Genomic DNA, 18,020 nt, shown 5'->3' with positions numbered 1-18,020 from the left:
GCAGTTGCCCAGGGCCCAGTGCTTAGCAAGTGCTCCGTGAAATAGTGGCCGTCTCTGGGCACCTGCTCTATGCTGTCCGGGAGCTGGACGCTAGGTGGCCGGCGCCAACTCTTCCCGGGTGGTCTGGAAGGCAGGTACAGTTTTCTCAGCCGAGGAAACAGCCTGAAGAGTCAGTACGGTGCGGAGCTGACCGCTGCCAGGCCTGGAGTTCCCCGCCCACTGCGCTTCCCGCCGCAGACAGCTCCTGGCTGGCCCCTCCCCTTGGCGGCCCCGCCCCCCGCGCGGCCCCACCTCCAGGCGGAGCCGGCGCCGGGAGCGGTAGCGGGAGAGCGGCAGCGGGACCCCAGCGCGGGCGGCGGCGGCTGGGCGGGAGCCCCCGAGGTACTGGCGGGAGCTGGGGACGGGAGGCACTGCTGTCGGGCTGGACAGGGAGAGGTGGCCTAGAGGTGGGCCCGGGTGATGTGTGTGGGAGGGGGGGTCCTCGCCACGTTCGTTGCCGGCACCCTCCCAACTTCCCTACGGGCTCCAACTCAGTCCCGAGTCAATGTATTCAGTCCTCTGTCTCTGAGCAGCCGTTCCTACTCCCTCTGTGTGATGGCTTAGTCTGGCCAGCAAGCTGGTGAGTGGAGGCTGCGACTCGTGACTCCTCGTGGCAGTGCTGTGACCCCCTCCCCCTCAACACTGCAAGTGTGTGCGGGGCTCCCCCTTATTCTGGGGCTCCTCTTCTCCCTAGGCGGACTCCACCCCAGTCCCTGGCCTGGCCTGGTAGGAAACATCTGTCGCGCCCCCTTGGCAGCAGAAATGGGGTCATGACCTCCAGATGTGCTGGGAAGTGGCCAACTCCTCCTCCTGGGGCAGGCAGGCCTTCCGGATCTGTGGGGGCGGGGCCGGCCCTTTCCCCCCACCCCTAGTGACACAGGCCCGGAGGAATGTCCTGGCCTCAATGGACCCTGTGTGAAGCTTCAGGGTGGGGGGCAGAGCCCAAGAACACCCCTCAAGGCAGTGCCAGACCTGGCACTGGGCCACACAGCAAGAGGCAGCCCACAGGCTGGGTGCACACATGCACAGAACTCACTTCCAAGCGTGTAGAGCTCAGCCCACACGAAGTGGGGCTTGCACAGATCCCCTCCCTCATGCGCTCCTACCCCTCACACACCATAGCTCAGGCCTGAGCCTGCATGTGCCCAGAGGTTGGCTCATGGAGCCAGGGGCCACACCTGCCACATACACATAGTGACACACACCTCGCTTTTCTCAATCTCCCAGCAAACTTGGGAGGGGACAGAAATAGTTAACCCTGGTTTTTTTTTTTTTTTTTTTTTTTTTGAGACAGAGTCTCGCTCTGAACCCAGGCTGGGGTTCAGTGGTGTGATCTCGGCTCACTGCAACCTCCGCCTCCTAGGTTTAACCGATTCTCCTGCCTCAGCCTTCTGAGTACCTGGGACTACAGGCGTGCACCACCACGCCCAGCTAATTTTTATATTTTTGGTAGAGACAGGGTTTCACCATGTTGGCCAGTCTGGTCTCCAACTCCTGACCTCAGGTGATTCCCCCGCCTCAGCCTCCCAAAGTGCTGGGATAACAGGCGTGAGCCATTGCACCTGGCCACTTAATCCCATTTTAGAGATGAGAAAACAGAGGCTCAGGTCAGCATGGGAGTTTATTCAGGAGAAATCAAGGTAAAAGTCACCTGGGCTGGGGAGCTGACCCTTGCTTGGTTCTGGAGGCCCCAGGCGAGGGGTTTATGGAGTTCCTCCTCCACCTGCTCTGGCCCAGCCCTGCATGATGTCACTGGATCCTGCATGAAGACCCACCATTAGATGCCTGTACCCCCAGTAGAGGGTCCCCCGCTCCCTGTCCTCACTGCCTACTCCATCCAGGGCTGGCCTAGGCGTCGCTTCCCTCAAGTTCTCACACCACCTTTTGCACCTGCCTCTGGCGTCACATTTCCGCACTTAGCAGGTCCCTGGGGCTTTGGGTGTCTCAATCTTGCATCCTGTGAGACCTTAAACCTCAGCCCAACACCCACCCCTCAACACCTACGCACAAAGACAGCAGTGGGCAGGTGCAGCTCTGGTTAGGCCCTGGAGATGGACAGGCCCAGGCTCAAACCTTAGTTCTGACATGGAATTGCTTCAGGCAAGAGTATCTCCTCTGGACCTCATTTGACCATCTGTCACATGGGGTTGAAACCTCTTTGTCTGCATCAGTGAGATCAGGTAGGCAGAGGTTCCTATGGGTCCCAGTTCCAGCAGAGGAGCCCTGTCATTGTGACTCCTTTTGCCCCCAGGCCTGGGCACAACAGCCTGCAAGAAGGTGAGCTGGCCTGTCCTTCAGGCCTGGGTGACTTGGGCCCATGACAGCTGGTGTGACCCCGGCACCTTCCTCAGGATGTGGGGCCCGGCAGAGGGCTGGGCCCAGAGTTGGGGCTACTTCCTGTGCTGAAGGAAGTCCTCTTGCCATTCCTGCTGCCCTGCCGATGCCCCCTGGGAACCCATGTGTCCTTGTGATATTGAGGCCTTGAGGGCCAGGGCACTGAGAGAGATCAGACCTCTCTGGGTGATCCGCTCTCCAGGGACCCTGAAGGAAGTGGGAGGGGCAGGGAGGAAGGTCTCTGGGGACAGGACGTCCTCCCTTTGTTAAGTGGGCAGGACCCAGACACCAGTGGCCCCTGAATTTCCCTTCCCAGCCGATACAAGTTGTCTGTCCAGTTGGGCTAGGTCCTGATGGGACCCTTATTCTGGGCCCAGGCCAAAGCCAAGGTGTGTGGGTGGGAAATGGGGGACCCTGGCATTCCCAGGGCTGCTTAGGCTCCAGGACCCTCAGGGCCAAGACCCAACAGCATAGCCTCTAGCCCTGCCCAGCTAAGCTGGGGAGGGGGCTGGAAACCTCAGCCCCAGGCAGACAAGGAAGTGGCCTGGAAAGCGGAAGCAGCTTTGATGGTCTCGGAGGGGGCCGGAAGCCAAAACGGGTGGTAGAGGACCAGGCTGGGGGCCTGGGTTCCTGTTTTCTCCCCCGGCCCCTCTGAGCAGCCCCCTCCTCCTTCAGGGCAGGAACTGCTGCCGCAACCTCGGCCTGCCGGCTGGGCACCAAACACCCGTGCCTGCCAATGCGGCCCAGCCCCCGGAGAGTCAGGCCCACAAAGCATGCCCATGTGGGCCGGCGGTGTGGGGAGCCCTCGGCGGGGAATGGCCCCTGCGTCCACGGATGACCTCTTTGCACGCAAGCTGCGCCAGCCAGCACGGCCCCCGCTGACACCTCACACCTTTGAGCACAGGCCAGTCCGGGGCCCCCTCCTGCGCAGCGGCAGCGATGCAGGCGAGGCCAAGCCCCCCACGCCTGCCAGCCCCCGTGCCCGTGCCCACAGCCACGAAGAGGCCAGCCGCCCTGCTGCCACTTCCATCCGGCTCTTCACTGACCCGCTGGCACTGCTGGGGCTGCCAGCGGAGGAACCAGAGCCTGCCTTCCCGCCAGTGCTTGAGCCTCGATGGTTTGCCCACTATGACGTGCAAAGCCTGCTCTTTGATTGGGCTCCTAGGTCTCAGGGAACAGGGAGCCACTCAGAGGCCAGCTCTGGGACCCTGGCTTCAGCCGAGGACCAGGCTGCCAGCTCGGACCTGCTGCTTGGGGCACCTGGCTTTGTGTGTGAGCTCGGGGGTGAGGGTGAGCTAGGCCTGGGTGGACCAGCATCCCCACCTGTGCCCCCTGCACTGCCCAATGCGGCTGTCTCCATCCTGGAGGAGCCACAGAACCGAACCTCGGCCTACAGCCTGGAGCACGCAGACCTGGGTGCTGGCTACTACCGCAAATACTTCTATGGCAAAGGTGAGAAAAGGCAGTTCCAGGGAGGGGAGAAGGGGGGCTGAAGAAGAGATCCCTGTCACCGGCAGTGCACACAGTAGAGCTCCTGGACTGTCCATCTTCTGTAAAGTCCCTGGCCCTAGGAGGGCTCAAGAGCTGAGCTAGGTCCTCCTGGACCCACTTTCAACCACCTTCTTTTTGTTTTTGAGACGGAGTTTCGCTCTTGTTACCCAGGCTGGAGTGCAATGGCGTGATCTCGGCTCACCGCAACCTCTGCCTCCTGGGTTCAAGCAATTCTCCTGCCTCAGCCTCCCGAGTAGCTGGGACTACAGGCGTGCGCCACCATGCCCAGCTAATTTTTTTGTATTTTTTAGTAGAGAGGGGGTTTCACCATGTTGACCAGGATGGTCTCGATCTCTTGACCTCGTGATCCACCCGCCTCGGCCTCCCAAAGTGCTGGGATTATAGGCATGAGCCACCGCGCCCGGCCCAAATGAAGTTTCCTTTTTTTTTTTTTCTTTTTTTTAGACGGGGTTTCACCGTGTTGGTCAGGCTGGTCTTGAACTCCCGACCTCAGGTGATCCGCCCGCCTTGGCCTCCAAAGTGCTTGGATTACAGGCGTGAGCCACCACGCCCGGCCTCCAACCACCTTCTTAAGGCCAACCCTTGGCCCCTCACCCCCAGCCAGGGCTGGTCCCTCTGCTTCCATCTGGTTCATCTTCCATCTAGTTGAACCTGCCGGGCTGCGGAGAGATTTCCTATGGGCATTTCTGTGGGGTGAAAACTCAGGCCTCAAAGCCCTGCATCCGTGAACCTTGTTCTCACCAGAGCTGCAGAGAGGGCTCCAGGACTCGGAAGGGAGAATGGGGGCGTGGTGGGCGGGCCCAAGGCAGGATTTAGGCCTAGGAGTTGGCCGCGTGGGTCTGGGTCTGGGTCTGGGTCCGCCTTTGGGTCAGGGTTGAGATCTAGGTGTTGAGCTCGGGGATACAGAGGGGCAGGGCTTAGTCTAGGGTCAGCATTTGGTGGTGCGCTGGAGCCTAGGGTGGGGCTCTTGTTGCGCCTGGTTGAGGGGGGCGGGGCTGCTAGGGGGCGGGACCAATCGTTCCCGGTGCGGTCCCATAGAACACCAGAACTTCTTCGGGATGGACGAGTCGCTGGGCCCGGTGGCAGTGAGCCTGCGGCGGGAGGAAAAGGAGGGCAGCGGAGGGGGCACCCTGCACAGCTACCGCGTCATCGTGCGGACCACGCAGGTGGGCCGGGATCGCGGGATGAGGACGTGGGTTGCCTACCCAACACCCTGTATGCATTCTGAGTGCCCTTACACCCCTTCCTCAGCTCCGGACCCTCCGTGGCACCATCTCGGAGGACGCGCTGCCGCCAGGGCCCCCACGAGGTCTGTCCCCGAGGAAACTTCTGGAGCACGTGGCGCCGCGGTTGAGCCCCAGCTGCCTGCGCCTGGGCTCAGCTTCACCCAAGGTACCACGGACGCTGCTTACACTGGATGAGCAAGTGGTGAGTGGCTGGCTGCGGAGCCCCCAGCCTTACAGCTGGCCCTAGTCTGAACCCAGCCTGCCCAGCTCCGAACTCCCTAGCCCTGACCCTGATCCTGGGCTGGGTGGTGACCCCAGGAGAGCTGACTTTTTAGAGAGAAGGCATTAGAGGTCATATGGAGCCTTGCTTCTCAAAGTGAGCTCTGCAGACCAACAGCATCCACGTTATCTAGAAATGCAGATTCTGGGGCCCCACCCCAGACCATCTGAATCAGAGTCTGCATTAATTTATTTATTTTGAGATGGAGTCTCGCTCTGTTGCCCAGGCAGGAGTGCAATGGTGCAATCTCAGCTCACTGCAACCTCCGCCTCCTGGGTTCAAGTGATTCTCCTGCCTCACCTTCCTGAGTAGCTGGGACTACAGGTGCACACCACATGTCTGGCTAATTTTTGTATTTATAGTAGAGACAGGGTTTCACCACGTCGGCCAGGCTGGTCTCTAACTCCTGACCTCAGGTGATCCCCCCACCTTGGTTTCCCAAAGTGCTGGGATAACAGGAGTGAGTCACTGCATTTGGCCCAGAGTCTGCATTTTAAAAAGATCTTTACAGTCTTAGACGCCCTGGTCTGAGTTACCCCACTGGTCCTGCAGTTCCTGCAATCATTCCTGGCCTATTTCCCCCACAGCCCCTGCTGGGTTTCCTCTCACATGTGCTCACAGCTTCCAGGAGCGGCTCCTTCCATCTTCCACTCCGCTGCTGAAAGCTGCCCACTGGCTGAGTCTCCTCCTCTGTGTCATTCAATCCATCAGTCATTCAACAAACAATTCTTACATCTTCTTGGTGCCAGGCCCCAGACTGAATGCTGGGGATAGGTCTAGACTAGGTGCTTTGCTTGAGTAGCTCCCAGCTGGGTGGGGGAAAGAGACCCACAGAGAATTGCAGAAATACAGGACCAGGATAACACCAAAAGGGGAATGTTGAGGGCTCTATGGGACACAAGGATAATGCTGACAGCCCTTCCTTGGCCAGGGTTTTCCAGCATGGAGAACACAAAAGGGCCGAAACCTGGATAAGCAGGTGTTTTCGGTCCGAAGAAATAATTTGTGGAAAGGCTTGGAGAATGAGAGCATGGCACATTAGGCAGTCAGTTCAGCATGGCTGGGATTGGGATTGTGGGGAGGGGCTGGGGAGAAGCTTGGCATTTGTTCCTGTGGGCACTGGGGAGCCATGGAGGGATCCAGTGCATATCTGAGAGGGGCAGCCCTCTGGCTGCAGCATGGGGACTAGACTGGATGGGGTGGGAGGCAGACAGAAGGCTGTTGCACTTGCCCAGGCTAGACATAGTGGTAATGATAGTGGAGGTGAAGAGGAGGTGACAGTCCAGGAGGAAGTGGGTGGCCATTCAGCTGTCTGGAAGGTGCTCCAGCTTCTTGACCCCTAGGAGTGGTGCTTTAAGGAGGAGGAGTAGGGTGGGGGAGTCACAGCAAGGTGAGACATCGGGCAGCTGGAGGAAAGGGCCTGGGGTTTGGTAGGCTGGTCTGAGTGGGAGGCAGAGATGGGGGTATCATCCCTGCTGCAGCCAGGGAGGGGGAGGAGCATAGGTGGAGAAGAGGCCCAGGCAGAAGAGGGAGGGGTCCCTGGGGCCTTAGGCAAGGTGAGTTTCCAGTTATCCCCAGTGCCAACTATGGCCAAGAGGGTGCCAGGATGAGGCCACATCTGCGGGCCATATGGGGAGTGGCGGGTGCAGGGGGTTGGGTGGAATGAAATTGAAGTGGGGACTGTGAGTGCAGACAAGTTTAGTTGTGGAAAAGGGAGGTGACAGCTGGAGGGGAGCCTGTGCTGTTTGGAGGGGCTCAGAGCACCTTAAGCTGGGCACAGTTATCTAGTTATCTGCAGAGGGAAGAGCCAGGAGCAGAGGATAAAGAAACAGGAGCATGGGGGGCAGAGGTGGTGCCTGGCTCAAGGTCTGCAGGGGCTGGGGTGGGGTTGCCTTGGACTCGGGGGTGGAGAGGACAGTCCAGCTTGAGATAAGGAGGATGGCAATGTGTATGTTTATCGGAAGGGTCCTTTCTGTGAATCACCTTCTCTACTGCCACATGGGAACCAGCCCCTCCCATCCCTTCCTGCCTGTGCCCTCCCAAGCACTAGGAGCACAACAGACTATACCCACCTGACAGGCAAGGACACAAGTGGCTCAGAGAGGGCTGGTGTTCAGGGCCACACATCAAGGCAGCCCAGCCCCCAGGCCAGCATCGCATCTATTCCCCACGACCTGGTGGGGTGGGACTGCAGGGGACTGAGGCCTATACCTTCTGCCTCCCACCCCCAGCTCAGCTTCCAGCGCAAGGTGGGCATCCTCTACTGCCGGGCAGGCCAGGGCTCGGAGGAGGAGATGTACAACAACCAGGAGGCGGGACCGGCCTTCATGCAGTTCCTTACCTTGCTGGGCAACGTGGTGCGGCTCAAAGGCTTTGAGAATTATCGGGCCCAGCTGGACACCAAAAGTGAGGCCCAGGGGTACGAGGGGTGGGAGCAGATCTGTGCTGAAGGGGTGAGCGCCAATTGCCTTGTCACTCCTTTGCCCGTACAATCCTGGGCTGGGGGCTGGAGACGTCTTTGGGTGAGCTGAGAATCTTGAGTCGGGGCTGTGAGGGCCAAGCTATGGGCTGAGAGGAGGGGCTGGGACTGTCCCTCAAAGCCTGAGTACCCTACTGCCTGAGCTGGTGCTAAAGTGGTTTGGGGGTACTACCCCGCCACCAAACACATTCCAGCAGCTCAGTCTTGTGGAAGAGAGGCGCCCCTGCCTCCCTGGTGGAAGGAGCCCCAGGGACCCTGGGAGGTGTACCAAGCACCCCCTGCCTGCCTTTGACTCTCCCAGCATGCCACACATGCTTGGGCCTGGAGCAACACCTGGTTCTCCTAGGACACCTGACCCTGGCCTCTCTCAAAGACTACTTCTCATTTCTATCTTTATTCTATTTCTTTCTGTCTTTCTTTTTTCTTTTTAGACGAGTTTCGCTCTGTTGCCCAGGCTGGAATGCAATGAGGCGATCTCGGCTCACTGCAACCTCTGCCTCCCAGGTTTGAGCGATTCTCTTGCCTCAGCCTCCCGAGTAGCAGGGATTACAGGCACGTGTCACCATGCCCAGCTTATTTTTGTATTTTTAGTAGAGACAGGGTTTCCTCATGTTGGCCAGGCTAGTCTTGAACTCCTGACCTCAGGTGATCCCCCTGCCTCGGCCTCCCAAAGTGCAGGGATTACAGGTGAGAGCCACTGCACCTGGCCAATTCTATTTCTTTTTCTTTTCTTTTCTTTTTTTTTATTCTGAGACCAAGTCTCACCCTGTTGCCCAGGCTGCTGGAGTGCTGGTGACATCTCGGCTCACTGCAACCTCTGCCTCCCAGGTTCAAGCGACTCTCCTGCCTCAGCTTCCTGAATAGTTGGGATTACAGATGCCTGCTACTACACCTGGCTAATTTTCTTGTATTTTTAGTAGAGACGGGGTTTCATCATGTTAGTCAGACTGGTCTCGAACTCCTGACCTCAGGTGATCCGCCTGCCTTGGCCTCCCAAAGTGCTGGGATTACAGGCATGAGCCACCGCCCCCAGGCTGTCTTCATTCTATTTCAACTCTCCCATCCTCACCCCCATTCACTCTGGCATGGGGCTGGAGCCTGTGGAGGGAAGGTAGGAGGGACACTCTGGGCTGAGGCACCTGAATCTCATGGCCAGGGCATTGGCTGGTGGCATGAGTGGTTGTCCACCTGCTGTTTGGGGCACAGAGGTTCCTGTGTGCAGACAGGGATGGCGGGTTCAAGGAACTCAGATTTCCCTTGTTTTCTCCCTCTGTGTCCCCAACTCCCTGGCCACAGCGGATTCCACAGGCACGCACTCCCTCTACACCACGTACCAGGACCACGAGATCATGTTCCACGTGTCCACAATGCTGCCTTACACCCCTAATAACCAGCAGCAGGTGTGAGAGGGACCGGTGTAGGGGTGGGGCTTCCGGGAACCCTGGAGGGCCCTGCATGGTCGGTGACATGGAGCTTTGGCTGGACCTCTTTTGACCCCAACAACCCACCCCTCTGGTGGCCCCTTCCCAAAGACAAACACCCGAGGTCTTCACCAGGGGCAGTGGGGAGCCATTGGTTTCTCAGCTTTGTTCTGCCTGAATAAGGAAGGTTTGGGGGACAGAAGGCCCTCACGACGCCCTACTGTCCAACCCCCAGCTCCTGCGGAAGCGCCACATCGGCAACGACATTGTGACCATCGTGTTCCAGGAGCCTGGCAGCAAGCCCTTCTGCCCCACCACCATCCGCTCACACTTCCAACACGTGTTCCTAGTGGTGCGGGCACACGCACCCTGCACCCCCCACACCTCCTACAGGTGGGCACCCAGGTGGTCCCAGGTCTCCTGTGGACATACTGTCCTGCTGCCCCTCACTACTGCCTCCTTCCCCACAGGGTGGCCGTGAGCCGCACCCAGGACACCCCTGCCTTTGGACCAGCTCTGCCCGCTGGCGGAGGCCCCTTTGTGGCCAACGCCGACTTCCGGGCCTTCCTGCTGGCCAAGGCTCTGAATGGCGAACAGGCAGCCGGCCACGCGCGCCAGTTCCACGCCATGGCCACGCGCACCCGCCAGCAGTACCTGCAGGACCTGGCCACCAACGAGGTGACCACTACGTCGTTGGACTCGGCTTCACGCTTCGGCCTGCCCTCCCTGGGTGGGAGGCGCCGGGCGGCCCCTCGGGCCCCGGGCGCGGAGCTGCAGGCAGCGGGCTCACTGGTGTGGGGCGTGCGCGCGGCGCCCGGGGCGCGCGTCGCCGCCGGGGCTCAGGCGGGCGGCCCCGAAGGCGCCGAGGTGCCCTGCCTGCTGGGCATCTCGGCCGAGGCTCTGGTGCTGGTGGCGCCGCGCGACGGCCGCGTAGTGTTCAACTGCGCCTGTCGCGACGTGCTGGCCTGGACCTTCTCCGAGCAGCAGCTGGACCTGTACCATGGCCGCGGGGAGGCGATCACGCTGCGCTTCGACGGGTCCCCCGGCCAAGCCGTGGGCGAGGTGGCGGCGCGCCTGCAGGTGAGCCTGAGCGGGAGACTGCGGCCCCTGCGCGCGCCGGGGCAGAGCCTGCTTTGGATCCCCCTCCCGCCGCGGAAGGGAAAGTCCAGGAGGGCAGAGCCAGCCCCGGGGCTTGGCAATGCCAGGGCTGGTGCCCTCGGGTATGCGACTTCTGGTCCTCATCCTTCGGGCAGTGCCACGCGCGGCCCTCGGAGGCTGTGGAACGTTCGGGGCGGCCTGGGACGCAGCCTAGGGGGCGGGCGCTGGGGCAGCCCCACCTCCAGGCAGCCCCGTCCACTCGCCCCGCCCCGCCCGCAGCTGGTGAGCCGTGGCTGCGAGACCCGCGAGCTGGCGCTGCCCCGCGAAGGTCAAGGCCGCTTGGGCTTCGAGGTGGACGCGGAGGGCTTCGTCACGCATGTGGAGCGCTTCACGTTCGCGGAGACGGCGGGGCTGCGGCCCGGGGCGCGCCTGCTGCGGGTGTGCGGCCAGACACTGCCCAGCCTCCGGCCAGAGGCCGCTGTCCAGCTACTGCGCTCGGCGCCCAAGGTCTGCGTCACCGTCCTGCCCCCCGACGAGAGCGGCCGGCCCCGCAGGTCAGGGTTCCCGGGATGCGGGAAGGTGGGAGGGCAGACAGCTAGCTGGCCACCGCGCAGTCTGTGCGTCCCGGGTCGCCGTCAGCAGTTTCAGGAACCCCATGTGGATGCCTTTCTTCTGGAAAGACTCTCCCGTCTCTTAGCCCGCCTGAACCCTCTTTCTTTTCTTTTCTTTTTTTTTTTGAGACGAAGTTTCACTCTTGTTGCCCAGGCTGGAGTGCAATGGCGTGATCTCGGCTCACTGCAATCTCTGCCTTCCTGATTCTCCTGCCTCAGCCTCCCGAGTAGCTGGGATTACAGGCACGCACCACCACTCCTGGCTAATTTTTTGTATTTTTAGTAGAGAAGGGGTTTCACCACGTTGGCCAGGCTGGTCTCAAATCCTAACTTCAGGTGATCCCAAAGTGCTGGGATTACAAGTGTGAGCGCTGCCTGAACCTCTTTCTTCATATATAGAATGGGACCAGTTAAGCGCGTTGCTCCCACTGCTCATAAGATCAAATAGCAACCCCTACTAGCTTTTTTTTGTGTGTTAACACCCACCCACCCCTGCACCACACACATACACAGTTTTTTTTTGTTTTTGTTTTGAGACAGAGTCTCACTTTCATCCAGGCCGGAGTGGAGTGGTGTGATCTCGGCTCACTGCAACCTCTACCTCCCAGGTTCAAGCAATTCCCCTGCCTCAGCCTCCCAAGTAGCTGAGATTACAGGTGTGTGCCACCACGCCCAGCTAAATTTTTTTACATTTTTAGTAGAGATGGGGTTTCACCATATTGGCCAGGCTGGTCTTGAACTCCTCACTTCAGGCGATCCACCTGCCTTGGCCTCCCAAAGTGTTGGGATTACAAGCGTGAGCCACTGCGACCAGCCACATACACAGTATTGATAACTTACTGTGCTAAGCCAGAGGTAGGCAAACATTTTCTGTAAATGGCCATATAATAAATATTTTAGCCTTTCTGGACCATCTGGTCTCTGCCGCAGCTACTTTGTCGTTGTAGGTAAACTAAAACTTTACAGACACTGAAATTTGGTTTTATATGATTTTCAATTATCATAAAATATTCTTTTTTTTTTTTCACTAGTTAAAAATGTAAAATCCAGGCCGGGCACGGTGGCTCATGCCTGTAATCCCAGCACTTTGGTAGGATGAGGTGGGTGGATCATGAGGTCAGGAGTTTGCGACCAGCCTGACAAAGATGGTGAAACCCTGTCTCTACTAAAAATACAAAAATTAGCTGGGCGTGGTGGCCCACTCCTGTAATCCCAGTTACTCAGGAGGCTAAGACAGGAGAATTGCTAGAACCTGGGAGGTAGATGTTGCAGTGAGTGAGCCAAGATTGTGCCACTGCACTCCAGCCTGGGCAACAGAGCAAGACTCTGTCTCAAAAAAAAGGAAAATCTGGGCTAGGTGCAGTGGCTCACGCCTATAATCTCAGCATTTTGGGAGGCCAAGGCAGGTGGATCACCTGAGGTCAGGAGTTCGAGACCAGCTTGGCCAACATGGTGAAACCCCATCTCTACTAAAAATATAAAAATCAGCTGGGCATGATGGTGGGCACCTGTAATCCCAGCTACTCAGGAGGCTAAGGCAGGAGAATTGCTTGAAACTGTGAGGCACAGGAGATTGCAGTGAGCTGAGATTGCTCTGTTGCACTCCACCCTGGGCGACGAGTGAAACTCCATCTCAAAAAAAGTAAAATCCACACTTAGCTTGAAGTACAGAAACAGACACATCTGCTTTAGAAAAGAAAAGGAAAAGGCACGGGCTGGATTTGGCTCCATACAGTAGTTTTGGGATTTAAGCAGTTTACATATGTTATTATTTACATCCTCAACAGCACACTGTGAGGTTTGTACTATTATCCCCATTTCACAGACAGAGAAATTGATGTTCAGAGTGATTTACTTGGGATATACAAGGGCAGCACTAGAATTTGAAACATGATCTGGAAAAATGGCCAGTGACCAGGCATTTTTCACTGTTGTCAGGAAGCTGGGGAGCTCTCCTGCTCTTGGAAGTGAGCCTGGCAGGGGCTTGGGGTGGGGCTGGTGATGCAGGATGCTGGAGAAGTCCTGCCTGACCCTGCCCCTCCCCCCCAGGAGTTTTTCGGAGCTGTACACGCTGTCTCTGCAGGAGCCCAGCCGGCGGGGGGCCCCAGAGCCTGTGCAGGATGAGGCCGAGGGGGTGACCCTGCTACCCACCACAAGGCAGCTGCTGCACCTGTGCCTACAAGATGGCGGCAGCCCTCCAGGGCCTGGGGATCTGGCAGAAGAGAGGACTGAGTTCCTGCACAGCCAGAACTCGCTGTCACCACGCAGGTGCACGCTCTTGGCCTTCCCTTTCCTCCAGACCTCTGTGAAAGCGGCTTCCCTTTCTGAGCCACCCCCGCTCTCCCCAGCTCCCTGTCAGATGAGGCCCCAGTCCTGCCCAACACCACCCCGGACCTCCTCCTGGCCACCACGGCCAAGCCATCAGTACCCAGCACTGACAGTGAGACACCCCTGACCCAGGTGAGCAGAAACCAGGCTCTGGAACCCAACGGCACAGTGGTGACAGTGGGTGTCACTGAATCTATATTCACTTCCTTCGAACAGGACGGGCCAGGCAGTCCCAGTGGCTCTGAGGACAAGGGGAACCCAACTCCAGAGCTGAGGGCCTCCTTTCTGCCACGTACCTTGTCTCTGCGGAATTCCATTAGCAGAAGTGAGTCTGGAGTCAGGAGGGCATGGGAGGAGGCAGGGGGTGCTCCCTGGCTCCCCCAGCTCAGCCTGCTCCTCGTGCCCACAGTCATGTCAGAGGCGGGCAGTGAGACCCTGGAGGATGAGTGGCAGTCCATCTCGGAGATCGCCTCCACTTGCAACACCATCCTAGAGTCGCTGTCCCGAGAGGGTGAGGCCACCAGGTGCTGCAGTAAGCCTGGGTGGTACTCTCTCCCTGTTTTTGACCTGCCCACCCAATCCCTCTATCCCCACAGGACAGCCCATCCCAGAGAGCGGAGACCCTAAGGGAACTCCAAAGTCTGATGCTGAGTAAGCTCCTCAACCCCCAACAGCTGCTTTACCTCCCCACGTGACCCCCTTCACATCTGTCTGCTGGGGTGGAGCTCTGTCCCATGTCCCAGGCTCTGTGGCCTCATTAGGTGGGGCTGGGTGTCAGCCCGTGCGCTGCTCCCTGCCTTGGCCCTGCTGAGTCTTGACCCCCATGTCCTCAGGCCAGAGCCCGGGAGCCTCTCAGAGAAGGTCTCTCACTTGGAGTCCATGCTCAGGAAGCTGCAGGAGGACCTGCAGAAGGTGAGGGGTGGGCTGGGCTTGGAGGGCGTTACAGGGCTGTCCTCAGAAAGGGGCTGGCAGCTCTGACTCCTGTCTCCCCGGCCACCCCAGGAGAAGGCAGACAGGGCAGCCCTGGAGGAGGAGGTGCGGAGCCTGAGACACAGCAACCGGCGGCTGCAGGCGGAGTCTGAGAGCGCAGCCACGCGCCTGCTTCTGGCCTCCAAGCAGCTGGGCTCACCCACTGCTGACCTGGCCTGAGCCCTGGGGGCCGCTGCTGCTTGGCTGTGGACAAGCTTGGAACCACCTGGGCCCCTCAGCGCACCTGGGTCACACTGGGCCCTCCTCAGGAACTCTCCCTGCGCAGAGGCGCATCTTAGCACTGCCCCACCTTCCCTAGCCCCTTATTTGGTGGCAGAAGTGGCCCCCACCCCATCCCTGTTTGTAAATATTCTGTGGAGAAAAGAAGACTTTAGGGAGTAAAGAAGCCGCTGTTGTCTGTGTCTGTGCATGTGTCCAAGACAGGGCAGGGCAAGGGATTATGCCTCCAGAGGCCCCAGCCAGACTCCCCAGATAGTCACTATAGGCCCAGGAAGCCATCTCAAAGACAGGCTGGCACTCACTGACGGGGTCCTTTAGGCCCCAGCCACACTCCCCAGACAGTCAGCACAGGCCCGGGACCCTGGCTCAGAGACGGGCTGGCACTCACTGACGGGGTCCCTTAGACCCCAATCAGACTCCCCAGACAGGACAGGCACGGGACCCCGGCTCAGAGGCGGGCTGGCACTCACTGAGGGGTCCCTTAGGCCCCAGTCAGACTCCCCAGACAGGACAGGCCCGGGAACCCGGCTCAGAGATGGGCTGGCACTCACTGAAGGGTCCCTTAGGCCCCAGTCAGACTCCCCAGACAGGACAGGCACGGGACCCTGGCTCAGAGGCGGGCTGGCACTCACTGAGGGGGTCGCTTAGGCCCCAGTCAGACTCCCCAGACAGGACAGGCCTGGGAACGCAGCTCAGAGGCAGGCTGGCGCTCACTGAGGGGGTCTCTTAGGCCAGGCCACCACTTGACTTCTCTTCCATAACGTTTATTTGGTTCTGTAGGGAAGCAGGTGGCCACACCCTATATCTACCCTGGCCATGCGTCACCGGGCCCTGCGCCTCAGTGCAGGCCTCTCTCTCCTCTCTGAAGCCACTGAGCCCCCAGGCCTTGTCCTCTCTCCACTCACCTGGCCACTTCTCGCAGGGCCCAATTCCAGTTGCCTGAGGGGCGTTTCCATGTCTTGGAGGAAATGGGCCTTGACCCACTTCTCTCCTCACCAGCCCATGGCCCTCTCTGTTCCTCACCAGGCCAGGCCTTTCCCATAAGTGGTATCATCAAGTCCAAACTTGGACTTTATCTAAATCCTTTGTTTTCTGGACCTGAGGCCCAGACAGGGCAGACTTACCCAGCATCTCATGCCTATTCCACTTCCTTCCCTAGGCTGGCTGAAGCTCCATGCTGAGACCTAGGCCCTGGGTCTGTTAACTTAGGTGCTGGCAGAATGAGCTAGGTGCTGAGAAACAGAGCATCTGGGGATCAGGACGACTTCATGGAGGAGGTAATATGAGGCTGAGTTTTGAAGGCTGAATAGGAGTTCACCAGGCAGAGATGTCAAAGGTATCCTGATAGGACCAGTCTGGCTGGGACCTGTTGGACTAGAGCCAAGGCGCACACAGGAACCCAGGGTCAAAGAAGCTGGGTCAGAAAGGTCTGTGAAGGTACACTAGATATCCTGGATTAGCAGTTCCCAAGACTGCCACTGCCAGTTTTTCCTGGTTGTGGACTAGTGTGGAAGGCTCTGGTCACTGAGAGTGTGTGCAGAAAACTCGGATCTGGGCTGGGCGAGGTGGCTCACACCTGTTAGCTCAGCACTTTGGGAGGCTGAAGTGGCAGATCGCCTGAGGTCAGGAGTTCAAGACCAGCCTGGCCAACATGGATAAACCCTGTCTCTACTAAAAATACAAAATTAGCCGGGCATGGTGGTGCATGCCTATAGTCCCAGCTACTCTGGAGGCTAAGGCAGCAGAATTGCTTGAACCCAGGAGGCAGTTGCAGTGAGCCGAGATTGCACCATTGCACTCCAGCCTGGGCAACAAGAGCCTGAACTCTAACAAAAAAAAAAAAGGAAGAAAACTCAGATCTCATCATGTGGTTGATAGATGTTTGAAGGGAGGTTGATGGGGTGAGATCTGGATGTCAGAGCTCTTCAGCTACAGGGAGCAGTCCAGTGGGAGGTGTAGCAGTGACTTAAACTTGGTGATGACAGTGGTGACAGTGGGGAGAAGTAGGCAGACTTTCCAGGACCTCGTGGAAAGACTGGATGCGAGTTACTAAGGGAAGAGGTGGCATCTACAGAAGTGGCCAGGTTTCTGGCTGGAGCCCCTGGAAGGTGGCAGGGCCAGGGCTGACACACGGAGGGAAAAGGAGAGGCAGGCTGGGGATGGCTGAGGTCATTTGGAACAGGGTGAGTTTGAGGAACCCGAGAATGTCAGAGTAGAGATGTCCAGGGGCTGCTGCACAGTGGGGAGAGATCTGGGCTGGATGTGAGGACTCAGAGCTGGGGAAGGAGTGAGAGAAGGACCAGGAGAGGTCTTCCGTGGGTCACAGGAGGTCACCGCGGGACCGAGAAAGTCAAAATGAGGGAGGCAGGGCCTGGGCTCCCTGGTTTCCCTCTGGGCCTCCGGTCGGGGCCTTCCAGTCGGTCAGTACCCTGCGCAGCTCAGCCGCCAGCTTCTTCAGGGTTAGGAGCCTTCTCACCCCGCCCTCTCCCTCCCCGGCCCCGCCCGCTCCCCCCCCGGCCCCGCCCGCTCCCTCCCCGGCCCCGCCTCCCAGGAGCTCCTCAGCGGCTTCGCCTGGGTCCTGACCCGGCCACTGCGAGCCTGGGGTCCGCCCCCTCGCGTGGGAGTTCCGGCGAGGCCCGCCCCCGCTCCAGGCCCCGCCCCTGGCCACCCACGGAGCCGGAGCCCTGGGGAAGGCTCCAATTCCTCGACGCGGTCCGCCTGTCGTCCCGCAGGCACCGCCCGTTGGAGCCTGCACCCAGGGCCTCTTGTGTTCCCAGGAGACTCGCTGACTTTTGGGACGCAGCCCGCTGAGATAACCCCCTATCCTCTGCCATCGCCCTCCCGCGACGGTGCGAAGCCCAGAGCAATACGCCATCTGCCTCGGTGGGAATTTCCCCCTGCCACTGGACCCGGCCTCCGGTCGCTGAGGGCTCCTTGTGCGCATGCGCACAAGGGAAGGCGGCCCAAGCCGGCCAGCGCTTTTGGCTGCTGCGCGTGCGCTGGGCCAAAGCGGAAGTTTGTCCAGCTGAACCCTTGTGGGCTGCGGCTGGACCTTTGTTTTGGCTTCCTGAGGCTGTGGATTGAAGATTTCATCGTTCCTCCCAGAACATAGTATGAAAGCATCGGTGGGGCAGGGTGGATCTTTACCTAGCACCACACATTCCCCAAGAGAAGCACACACCCTCTGGGCCACCCAAGGAATTAATTCCAAATTTCCTGGCCCCATCAAATCTTTCCAACATCATTGTTACCTCTGACGCTGGCTAGTTCCTCTGCGAGATCCACTCCCATCATCTAAGACCTGAAGCTAATGAAGCCTCTTTGAAGACTCCTGAAACTGTTCCATCCTCACAGCCAGCGGGCCCTACTGGGCTCTCAATGTGCTAGGACTCCTGCCTTAGCTGCCTGTTTTCATCCACCGGACGGTAACTCGGGGTTTCCAAGGGCATTCTCAGACTGCCAGAGGACAATGCACACATTCAC

The 18,020-nt window shown here is 59.1% G+C and overlaps 1 protein-coding gene across 1 annotated transcript; it reads left to right on the top strand.

The window, feature by feature from the left end:
* The first annotated feature begins 414 nt into the window (after positions 1–414).
* SIPA1 (signal-induced proliferation-associated 1) lies at positions 415–17,444 on the top strand. The gene is made up of 16 exons (XM_064364732.1): positions 415–3,825; positions 4,924–5,051; positions 5,137–5,313; positions 7,623–7,797; positions 9,167–9,270; positions 9,527–9,684; positions 9,762–10,371; positions 10,669–10,943; positions 13,050–13,268; positions 13,349–13,460; positions 13,545–13,653; positions 13,738–13,839; positions 13,925–13,979; positions 14,162–14,240; positions 14,331–15,814; positions 17,315–17,444. Exons 1-15 carry the CDS (start codon positions 3,147–3,149, stop codon positions 14,475–14,477), a joined length of 3,129 nt encoding a protein of 1,042 aa, XP_064220802.1. The 5' UTR covers positions 415–3,146; the 3' UTR covers positions 14,478–15,814; positions 17,315–17,444.
* Positions 17,445–18,020: the final 576 nt, after the last annotated feature.

Source organism: Aotus nancymaae, unplaced genomic scaffold, assembly GCF_030222135.1.
Source record: "Aotus nancymaae isolate 86718 unplaced genomic scaffold, 86718_ANA_hifiasm-v0.15.2.pri h1tg000059l, whole genome shotgun sequence".
Classification (NCBI taxonomy): domain Eukaryota; kingdom Metazoa; phylum Chordata; class Mammalia; order Primates; family Aotidae; genus Aotus; species Aotus nancymaae.
Note: the sequence above shows the minus strand (reverse complement) of the source record. Positions and strands in the feature narration are given on the sequence as shown.